We start from the raw sequence: 12107 nt of genomic DNA, 5'->3' as shown, positions 1-12107 counted from the left end.
ATGTGCCTAAAGTTCAGTAAGGTTTTGTGAACACCTCTTTGTAATAAAAGATGCAATAACCTTTTGAAATGATGCTCTTCAGCATGAGCATTAGATGATGGCAACATGAGAATTAGTTATGTTAGTTAAGCACTACTTCTATCACTGTAGTTTTCTGAAATTCAGGTCATAATTCTACAAAGAAAACTTTAAAAATATGAGAGATCATTTAGAGGAATGAAGGATTCTTCATCCCAGGAAATGATTTTCAAGTCTGGAGAAGAAATTACCTTTGTTGGGTTGGAGGAGTTGGGAGCGGGGAGGAGGAAATTTTTTAAAGTGTTTTGGAATTATTATTAAGGGAAAACAAATGTACTGAGGAAAGAGTCACATCTGAAGTTGGATATTTGTGGCAATAATAAAAAATAGTTGTCTGTCCTGAGGATGTATCATTTGTCATTAGGAAAAAACAAAAGACAAAAAGGAAATAGTAGTAATCTAAATAAAACATATTTATAATCATATTTTTTGGCAAAGTTGAGTAAGAGTGAGAACTGATTAATGCCAATATGGCAATTTTCCCTAGGATGTAATTGGAAGACCTCACGATCATTCAAATCTTAAGATTTGCATCCCCACAGTTTCTTTTGAAGAGCACCAGATTTAAAAAGTAGTCCCTCTGATTTTCTTCCTTAGGTAAAAGTCTACTGCAAGATTCTACTTATGATCCAGGAGTTGGAAGAAGATCAGCTTTCTCAGGGCTGTATGTTCCTATCTGCAAGATCATCTGAAGGAGGTATTTAACACCATCCATAAGAAAAAGCTAGGATTCATGGTAGGAAACATGGCCTCCTCTTTGTCAGCTATTCCTCATGTTATCATCATGTCAGCAGAATTTATCACAGGGATTACAGTAAATGGATTTCTTATCATCATCAACTGTAAAGAATTGATCAAAAGCAGAAAGCTAACACCAGTGCAACTCCTTTTCATGTGTATAGGTATGTCGAGATTTGGTCTGCTGATGGTGTTAATGGTACAAAGTTTTTTCTCTGTGTTCTTTCCATTCTTTTATAGGGTAAAAGTTTATGGTGCAGCAATGTTGTTCTTTTGGATGTTTTTAAACTCTGTCAGTCTCTGGTTTGCCACCTGCCTTTCTGCATTTTACTGCCTCAAGATATCAGGCTTCACTCAGCCCTATTTTCTTTGGCTGAAAGTCAGGATCTCAAAGTTAATGCCTTGGCTGCTTCTGGGAAGCTTTCTGGCCTCCATGAGCACTGCAGCTCTGTGTATTGAGGCAGATTACCCTAAAAATATGGACAGTGATGATGTCCTCAAGAATGCCACGCTGAAGAGGACTGAACCCAAGATAAGGCAAATTAATGAAGTGCTTCTTGTCAACTTGGCATTACTATTTCCTCTAGCCGTATTTGTGATGTGCACTCTTATGTTATTCATTTCTCTCTACAAGCACACTCATCGGATGCAAAATGGATCTCATGGTGTTAGAAATGCCAGCACAGAAGCCCATATAAATGCATTAAAAACAGTGATAACATTCTTCTGCTTCTTTATTTCTTATTTTGCTGCCTTCATGGCAAATATGACATTCAGTGTTCCTTATGGAAGTCATTGCTTCTTTGTACTCAAGGACATAATGGCAGCATTTCCCTCTGGCCATTCAATTATAATCATCTTGAGTAATTCTAAATTCCAGCAGCCTTTCAAGAGATTTCTCTGCCTCAAAAAGAATCAATGAAGAGGAGAAACAATGCAAAACATTGTTTATTTCTTTGACAAGGATTCAATGGACTTATGTATTGTTTCTGGTTACCTATGTATTTTGTGTGCTCTCTTTCTGGCATTTTCCTTCTTATCTCCTACACCCAGGACATGCGAAGCACTAATTTTGATGTTGGATGGATAGGATATTTCTTTTTTCAGGGATAGTATACTTAAAAATATTATGGTAGTAACACATTTAAATAATTAGTACTTGCAGTGGAATGCCAATTGTGTTATAAATCAGGAAAAAAATTATGTTATCTGTCTTCTCAGATCATCGAGAATCTTCTGGTTTAAATGAGCAAAATCAGATTGATTTAGGGTAAGACTTGGAACAATATAATAAATTTGGCTATTTGAGTAAACATAACTATTTTTTCAAAGAGCATCATTAGTGTAATTATTGTTAGAATACAAATTATATGGTGAAGTGTATGTATGTCCAGGCAATGTATTCAGATATACAGATTAAAGTCTTACTCTGCTTTTGATGTCAGTTACTAGTTCAGGTTGGTAAATGATAAGAGGCAAATAGAGGTAGCAATCCAGGGTCTCCATTTTTACAAGACAAATAAATCTTTTTCAACTCCTTGAAGTGTTAAACTCATGTCCAGAGACAATACGAGTGAGGTCATTGACATCGAAGTCCCAGCAGGAAAATGTTCAGCTGGTGTCTTAACCCCTTAACCGGTGTGTTGATTCCTTCCAACTGGAAATGTTGTCAGGGGTATGGCAGCAGCAAATGACTTGAAGATCGAAGGTAAAAGTTTTGAAACACGTTGATAGATTTAAGTGAATTCTGCTCTTTAAGGATCTTAAAAGTCTTAAAGACTTTAAGGATCTTAAAGTCTTGCTTTAGGAAAGAAAAATAGTTTTTGTAATATCTTACGTCTCAGGGTATCTGTTTGAATCTGTGAAATCCTCATTGGCTCCTAAACAAACAAACGAACAAGTGTGTAGTTACGGTAATTATAAATAAATTGTCATTAGGTGAATTGGAAGTTGCAAGGATGGAAAAAAACAGACAAACCTAGGTGTGTGTGTGTGTGTGTGTGTACCTCTGTGTGATTTTTTTTTACACGCAATTGTTTACTTCATCCTCAGAGCACTTTATAAAGTAGACGATGGTATTATCTCAATTTCCGCTTGCAAAAATAAGGTTGGGAGAGGTCATTACACATTCTTAAAGTCCATCAGCTACACTCAGTGGTGTAATTGGAACTCTAATGTGGCTCTTCCGTCTCTAAAGCCAGTACCCTCTTACTTCGTTTTCTTGCCATTAGTGTTTATAGCAACTTTAGATACTGAAATTTGTGATGAGAAACAATGTTCACCCTATAATGTATGATACACTATGACTTTTCTTTATGGTGTCCTTAAAATGTCAACTGAAAAATATTTCACAAATCTCTGCATTATTCTATTACTTGGTCAATTATTTTTTTATTTATCTCATACTTGGTTTACTAATAGTCTGAAGTGATTTAAACATGGGTCCTCCAATTTACAATTTAATATGTCTCTACTGGGAAATTGCTATGCAGCTCTCACTTACTATGGGTCAGGCAAAATTAAACTCACTACTGGGAAAAACTGGTACTCACTATGTTTACAGCCTGAGTTCTGACCAGTTGTGTAACTGGAGCCTACCCCTTAGATTATAGAATGACCTATAAGTTTTTTGTTTTTGTTTTTGTTTGTTTGTTTGTTTATTTATTTATTTATTTATTTATTTATTTATTTATTTATTTATTTTTATCTTTTTTTTAAACTTTTTTATTCTTATGTTAATCACCATACATTACATCATTAGTTTTAGATGAAGTGTTCCATGATTCATTGCGCACAACACCCAGTGCTCCGTGCAGAATGTGCCCTCCTCAATACCCACCACCAGGCCAACCCATCCTCCCACCCCCCTCCCCTCCAGAACCCTGCTTGTTTTTCAGAGTCCATCGTCTCTCATGGTTCGTCTACCCCTCCGATTTCCCCCGCTTCATTCTTCCCCTCCCACTACCTTCTTCTTTTTTTTTTCTTAACATATATTGCACTATTTGTTTCAGAGGTACAGATCTGAGATTCAACAGTCTTGCACAATTCACAGCGCTTACCAGAGCACATACCCTCCCCAGTGTCTATCACCCAGTCACCCATCCCTCCCACCCCACCCCCACTCCAACAACACTCAGTTTGTTTCCTGCGATTAAGAATTCCTCATATCAGTGAGATCATATGATACATGTCTTTCTCTGTTTGACTTATTTCGCTCAACATAATACCCTCCAGTTCCATCCAAATCGTTGCAAATGGCAAGATCTCATTCCTTTTGATGGCTGCATAATATTCCATTGTATATATATACCACATCTTCTTTATCCATTCATCTGTCGATGGACATCTTGGCTCTTTCCACAGTTTGGCTATTGTGGACATTGCTGCTATAAACATTGGGGTGCACGTACCCCTTCAGATCCCTACTTTTGTATCTTTGGGATAAATACCCAGTACTGCAATTGCTGGATCATATGGTAGCTCTATTTTCAACTTTTTGAGGAACCTCCATACTGTTTTCCAGAGTGGCTGCACCAGCTTGCATTCCCACCAACAGTGTAGGAGGGTTCCCCTTTCTCTGCATCCCCACCAACATCTGTCATTTCCTGACTTGTTAATTTTAGCCATTCTGACTGGTGTGAGGTGGTATCTTATTGAGGTTTTGATTTGGATTTCCCTGATGCCGAGCGATATTGAGCACTTTTTCATGTGTCTGTTGGCCATTTGGATGTCTTCTTTGGAAAAATGTATGTTCATGTCTTCTGCCCATTTCTTGATTGGATTCTTTGTTCTTTGGGTGTTGAGTTTGATGAGTTCTTTATAGATTTTGGATACTAGCCCTTTATCTGATAGGTCATTTGCAAATATCTTCTCCCATTCTGTCGGTTGTCTTTTGGTTTTGTTGACTGTTTCCTTTGCTTTGCAAAAGCTTTTTATCTTGATGAAGTCCCAATAGTTCATTTTTGCCCTTGCTTCCCTTGCCTTTGGCAATGTTTCTAGGAAGAAGTTGCTTCGGCTGAGGTCAAAGAGGTTGCTGCCTGTGTTCTCCTTTAGGATTTAGATGGACTCCTGTCTCACACTGAGGTCTTTCAACCATCTGGAGTCTATTTTTGTGTGTGGTGTAAGGAAATGGTCCAGTTTCATTCTTCTGCATGTGGCTATCCAATTTTCCCAACACCATTTGTTGAAGAGACTGTCTTTGTTCCATTGGACATTCTTTCCTGCTTTGTCGAAGATGAGTTGACCATAGAGTTGAGGGTCCATTTCTGGGCTCTCTATTCTGTTCCATTGATCTCTGTGGCTGTTTTTGTGCCAGTACCATGCTGTCTTGATGATGACAGCTTTGTAATAGAGCTGGAAGTCCGGAATTGTGATGCCGCCGGCTTTGCTTTTCTTTTTCAACATTCCTCTGGCTATGCGGGGTCTTTTCTGGTTCCATACAAATTTTAGGATTATTTGTTCCATTTCTTTGAAAAAAGTGGATGGTATTTTGATGGGGATTGCATTGAATGTGTAGATGGCTCTAGGTAGCATTGACATCTTCACAATATTTGTTCTTCCAATCCATGAGCATGGAACGTTTTTCCATTTCTTTGTATCTTCCTCAATTTCTTTCATGAGTATTTTATAGTTTTCTGAGTACAGATCCTTTGTCTCTTTGGTTAGATTTATGCCTAGGTATCTTATGGTTTTGGGTGCAATTGTAAATGGGATCGACTCCTTAATTTCTCTTTCTTCTGTCTTGTTGTTGGTGTATAGGAATGCCACTGACTTCTGTGCATTGATTTTATATCCTGCCACTTTACTGAATTCCTGTATGAGTTCTAGCAGTTTTGGGGTGGAGTCTTTGGGGTTTTCCACATAAAGTATCATATCATCTGCAAAGAGTGGGAGTTTGACTTCTTCTTTGCCAATTTGGATGCCTTTGATTTCTTTTTGTTGTCTGATTGCTGTGGCTAGGACTTCCAATACTATGTTGAATAGCAGTGGTGATAGTGGACATCCCTGCCGCGTTCCTGACCTTAGGGGGAAAGCTCTCAGTTTTTCCCCATTGAGAATGATATTCGCTGTAGGTTTTTCATAGATGGCTTTTATGATATTGAGGTATGTACCCTCTATCCCTATACTCTGAAGAGTTTTGATCAAGAAAGGATGCTGTACTTTGTCAAAAGCTTTTTCTGCATCTATTGAGAGGATCATATGATTCTTGTTCTTTCTTTTGTTAATGTATTGTATCACATTGATTGATTTGCGGATGTTGAACCAACCTTGCAGCCCAGGGATAAATCCCACTTGGTCATGGTGAATAATCCTTTTAATGTACTGTTGGATCCTACTGGCTAGTATTTTGGTGAGAATTTTTGCATCCATGTTCATCAGGGATATTGGTCTGTAATTCTCCTTTTTGATAGGGTCTTTGTCTGGTTTTGGATCAAGGTAATGCTGGCCTCATAAAATGAGTTTGGAAATTATCCTTCCGTTTCTATTTTTTGGAACAGTTTCAGAAGAATAGGTATTAATTCTTCTTGAAATGTTTGGTAGAATTCCCCTGGGAAGCCATCTGGCCCTGGGCTTTTGTTTGTTGGGAGATTTTTGATGACTGCTTCAATTTCCTTAGTAGTTATTGGTCTGTTCAGGTTTTCTATTTCATCCTGGTTCAGTTTGGTAGTTGATACATCTCTAGGAATGCATCCATCTCTTCCAGGTTATCTAATTTGTTGGCATAGAGTTGCTCATAATATGTTCTTATAATTGTTTGTATTTCTTTGGTGTTGGTTGTGATCTCTCCTCTTTCATTCATGATTTTGTTGATTTGGGTCATTTCTCTTCTCTTTTTGGTAAGTCTGGCCAGGGGTTTATCAATCTTGTTAATTCTTTCAAAGAACCAGCTCCTAGTTTCGTTGATCTGTTCTACTGTTCTTTTGGTTTCTATTTCATTGATTTCTGCTCTGATCTTTATGATTTCTCTTCTTCTGCTGGGTTTAGGCTTTATTTGCTGTTCTTTCTCCAGCTCCTTTAGGTGTAGGGTTAGGTTGTGTACTTGAGACCTTTCTTGTTTCTTGAGAAAGGCTGTATTGCTATATACTTCCCTCTTAGGACTGCCTTTGCTGCATCCCAAAGATTTTGAACAGTTGTGTTTTCATTTACATTGGTTTCCATGTATTTTTTTAATTCTTCTTTAATTTCCTGGTTGACCCATTCATTCTTCAGTAGAATGCTCTTTAGCCTCCATGTATTTGAGTTCTTTCTGACTTTCCTCTTGTGATTGAGTTCTAGTTTCAAAGCATTGTGGTCTGAAAATAGGCAGTGAATGATCCCAATCTTTTGGTACTGGTTGAGACCTGATTTATGACCTAGGATGTGATCGATTCTGGAGAATGTTCCATGGGCACTAGAGAAGAATGTGTATTCTGTTGCTTTGGGGTGGAATGTTCTGAATATGTCTGTGAAGTCCATTTGTTCCAGTGTGTCATTTAAAGTCTTTATTTCCTTGTTGATCTTTTGCTTAGACGATCTGTCCATTTCAGTGAGGGGGATGTTAAAGTCCCCCCCTATTATTGTATTGTTGTCGATGTGTTTCTTTGCTTTTGTTATTAATTGCCTTATATAATTGGCTGCTCCCAAGTTAGGGGCATAGATATTTACAATTGTTAGATCTTCTTGATGGATAGATCCTTTAAGTATGATATAGTGTCCTTCCTCATCTCTTATTACAGTCTTTGGTTTAAAATCTAATTTGTCTGATATAAGGATTGCCACCCCAGCTTTCTTTTCATGTCCATTAGCATGGTAAATGGTTTTCCACCCCCTCACTTTCAATCTGGGGGTGTCTTTGGGTCTAAAATGAGTCTCTTGCAGACAGCATATCGATGGGTCTTGTTTTTTAATCCAGTCTGTTAGCCTGTGTCTTTTGATTGGGGCATTTAGCCCATTTACATTCAGGGTAACTATTGAAAGATAGGAATTTAGTGCCATTGTATTGCCTGTAAGGTGACTGTTACCACATATTGTTTGTGTTCCCTTCTGGTCTATGTTGCTTTTAGGCTCTCTCTTTGCTTAGAGGACCCCTTTCAAGATTTCCTGTAGGGCTGGTTTTGTGTTTGCAAATTCCTTTAGTTTTTGTTTGTCCTGGAAGCTTTTTATCTCTCCTTCAATTTTCAATGACAGCCTAGCTGGATAGAGTATTCTTGGCTGCATATTTTTCTCATTTAGTGCTCTGAATATATCCTGCCAGTCCTTTCTGGCCTGCCAGGTCTCTGTGGATAGGTCTGTTGCCAATCTAATGTTTCTACCATTGTAGGTTACATATCTCTTCTCCTGAGCTGCTTTCAGGATTTTCTCGTTGTCTATGAGACTCGTAAGTTTTACTATTAGATGTTGGGGAGTTGACCTATTTTTATTGATTTTGAGAGGGGTTCTCTGTGCTTCCTGGATTTTCATGCCTGTTTCTTTCCCCAAATTAGGGAAGTTCTCTGCTATAATTTGCTCCATTATACCTTCTGCCCCTCTCTCTCTTTCTTCTTCTTCTGGGATCCCAATTATTCTAATGTTGTTTCATCTTATGGTATCGCTTATCTCTCGAATTCTGCCCTCGTGATCCAGTAGTTGTTTATCTCTCTTTTTCTCAGCTTCTTTATTTTCCATCATTTCATCTTCTATATTACTGATTCTCTCTTCTGCCTCATTTATTCTAGCACTTAGCACCCCCATTTTTGATTGCACCTCATTAATAGCCTTTTTGATTTCTACTTGGTTGGATTTTAGCTCTTTTACTTCTCCAGAAAGGGTTTCTCTAATAACTTCCATATTTTTTTCAAGCCCAGCTAGTATCTTTAAAGTGATGATTCTGAACTCTAGGTCTGACATCGTACTAATGTCCGTATTGAGTAGGTCCCTGGCAGTCAGTACTACCTCTTGTTCTTTTTGTTGAGGTGATTTTTCCATCTTGTCATTTTGTGCAGAGGAGAATAGATTAATGAGAGAACAAAATGCTAGCAGAGTAACCACGTCCCCAGAAAATATACTCGAAACAAATCAGAAAAGACATGAAGCAGTGGGATAAGAAAGGGAAAGAGAGAGAAAAGAAAAAGAAAAAAAAGAAAAAGATAAAGATAAAAACAAAAACAAACAAAACAAAACAACAAAAAAAAAAACAGAATGTGATCAAATATGATCTATATGGTATATAGATCAGTGCCACACACTAGATTTGGGGTGTATTTTGGTCTTTTAGAAGAAAGTTCCTCCCAAAATTTTAAAGAAAGAAAAACTTATATATGTACAAAAATAAGGGTTGATATGATGAAGGGATGGAATATGACTGTAAAAATGGAAATTATAAAAAATTTTATAAAAGGAATTGATAAGAAGTTGTTTGAAAAAAGAAAGAAGAGGATTTAAAAAAATAAAAAAGAAAAAAAAAAGGGAGAGGATGTGATCAGGCAGCGGAATAGAAAACACCATATACTAGAGATTTAGGGTATATTTTAATCTGTTAGAAGAAACCATCTCAAAATTTTAAAGAGAGAACAACTTATATATATAAGCCAAAAATATGGGTAACTACTATGAAGGGATAGAATATGACTCTAAAAATGAAAAATAAAAATGTTTTTTTTTAAAAAAAGGGATTGATAAGATGTTGGTTGAAAAAGGGAAAAAGAAAAATTCAAAAAGAAATAAAAAGCAAAAAGACAGTTAAAAAAATTAACTTTAAAAGACTAAAGAATCATGGTAAAAAAGCCGTGAATTCTATGTGCAGTAGTCCCCTAGTGCTGGAGGTCTGCCGTTCTCATTGATCGGTAAACTTGGTCTTGGCTGGCTGTTCTCGCTGATCTTCTGGGGAGGGGCCTGTTGCCGTGGTTTCCAAATGTCTCTGCCGGAGGCGGAATTGCCCCGCCCTTGCCCCCTCCCGGCTAAGTAATCTGCTCGGGTTTGCTCTCCGGGGCTTTTGTTCCCTGCGAGCTTTCCGTACAGCTTTGGAGGCGGAGAGTGAAAATGGCGGCCTCCCAATCTCTGCCCCAGAGGAGCCGAGAACTCGGGGCCCCGCTCCTCAGTGAGCCCCCAGAGAAAAGCCATCAGTCACTCCCATCTCCCCGGTCTCCGGCCGCACTCCATGCTCGCCCGGCCTGTGACCGCACGTTTCTATCTCTGGCACCCGACCCCGGGTGGAGTCTCCAAACCCAGCAGATCCCTGCGGTGCGCTCCTGTGCGGCTCCTCCCGGGGGAGGAAGGTGAGTCTCCCCGGATCTGCCGCTTGTTGGGTCCCTGCTGGAGGAGCAGGGGCCCGCCTGGGCCGCGGATCACGGTTTATGGCCACCCCGAGCTGAGAGCCCGCGCCTGGGCTCTGCCTCTGCAGCCGGCTTCCCGGCTCCGTTACCTGGGAGCTCTGCCGCCCTCAGGCACCCCCGGTCTTTCTGTGACCCCGAGGGTCCCGGGACCACACTGTCCCGGAGGGTTCCACCCCCCGCTTAGCCACCAGAGTGACGTCCCTCGGCGGAGCAGACTTTTAAAAGTTCCGATTTTGTGCTCCGTGGTTCTATCACTTGCCAGAAGCGGCCGACGGAGGCCCCTCCCCCGCCGTCTATCCTCCCAAATATCGCCGCGGATTCACTTCTCCGCACGTCCTACCTTCCAGAAAGTGGTCGCTTTTCTGATGAGAGAGTTGTTGCTCTTCTTTTCTTCAATCTCCTGTTGAGTTTGTAGGTGTTCCAAATGGTTTGATCCCTATCCAGCTGAATTCCTGAGAGGAGACAAAATCCAGGTCTCCTACTCCTCTGCCATCTTGCTCCGCCCCCCTAGAATGACCTATAAGTTTTGGCATCAACCTGGGGAAGCCCCAGGAGCCCTTGTTTCCAAAGCCAAGCTGAAAGTCTCACTAGTGCCAGTGCCTGACTTACAGAGGTAGTCATGACAGATACTTCCATGTTGAGGTCTGATACCATTGGGCCACTTATATCCTCTACTGGATTCATTTATTTTTTTTTTAATTTAAAAATAATTTTAATAATTGTTTTTTAACTTGTAAAATAATACATAATGTAGAAAATTGGGAAAATACAGAAATATAAGAAGTGAACCCCATAGAATCCAAGGTAAAATTTTCATAAATATTTTTCCAGCATTTGAAATCCATATACACATATATGCATATACAAGTTTATATCTATGTGGTATAATTTATTACATTATGGGGTCATGCTGTTTATATACTTTATGCAATATTTTTATTTAAATTACATGTACAAAATTTTGCATTTGTAACAGCTTCATGTTTAATTTTATGGATGTAATTTCGTTTTTAACCATTCTTCTATAATTAACCTGTATCTCCATTAACAAAGAGAACTATACAGTTGAAAATCATGTTTATATTATTGAAGGAAAAAACAGAGATCACTCAAACAAAACAAACAAAAAATAAAAGTCTACGATTAAAGAATGAGGAGAATCTTTTGTTATTATTACTATTCATACAAGAGTAACCAAATTGGTACTAATACCTTGAAAAATTTTGGCATGAGAATTCCTTGACATAGGTCTGTGGGCATGGAAATCCTTGGAATGAGCCTGTTGGCATGGGAAACTTTTGTAATGATGCCATGGGCTGGGGATTCCTTGGAATGGGGCTGTGGCATGGCAGGAATTCTAAGATTTCATCAAGTCTGTATGGAGAGGCTCTAATGTCTTTAAGAGAAATTCCAATAATCAGGTAATTAATTTTCTATTTCAGAATTACTTTACTTTTTGTGTATATTATCTCACTAATCTTCACAACCCTGGTAGAGAATATTATTATCTGTACTAAATATTGGGAAATCTAAACTTGGAAAGAAAAAAGAATCAGTTACGTATCTAGACCTGAATCTTGTTTTCTAAACCTAAGGTCCTCATTTTTTTCTAAACGTAATTGTGCATCAGAATTTCCTGGGGAATATTTTTAAATTGTGGATTTCTAGGCTTATCCTAGACTTGCTGAAAATTGTCTCTGGAGATGGAGCCCCCAAGTCTATATTATAGACATGCCCAGGTAATTCTGATGTAACTTGTTTACAGACCAAGGTTTGTGGCCCACCACATTACAGAATATTAATGCTACTACCTGAACCCTTAAAAAATATATTCATGTCAATATAAAGTCTTTGTTGGGAGAAATTTTTTAAGGCCTTTATTTTATTTATTTATTTATTTTAAAGATTTTATTTATTTGACAGAGAGAGACACAGTGAGAGAGGGAACACAAGCAGGGGGAGTGGGAGAGGGAGAGGGAGAGGGAGAAGCAGGCTCCCCGC

The 12107-nt window shown here is 38.7% G+C and overlaps 1 protein-coding gene across 1 annotated transcript; it reads left to right on the top strand.

The window, feature by feature from the left end:
- Positions 1-823: 823 nt before the first annotated feature.
- On the top strand, positions 824-1738 carry LOC123835983 (taste receptor type 2 member 9-like). Its single transcript, XM_045865136.1, has one exon. It carries the CDS (start codon positions 824-826, stop codon positions 1736-1738), a length of 915 nt encoding a protein of 304 aa, XP_045721092.1.
- The last annotated feature ends 10369 nt before the right edge of the window (positions 1739-12107 follow it).

The sequence above is a fragment of the Mirounga angustirostris genome, unplaced genomic scaffold (genome assembly GCF_029215605.1).
Source record: "Mirounga angustirostris isolate CCGP_5_RB_7025 unplaced genomic scaffold, mMirAng1.0.hap1 SCAF_12, whole genome shotgun sequence".
Classification (NCBI taxonomy): domain Eukaryota; kingdom Metazoa; phylum Chordata; class Mammalia; order Carnivora; family Phocidae; genus Mirounga; species Mirounga angustirostris.
Note: the sequence above shows the minus strand (reverse complement) of the source record. Positions and strands in the feature narration are given on the sequence as shown.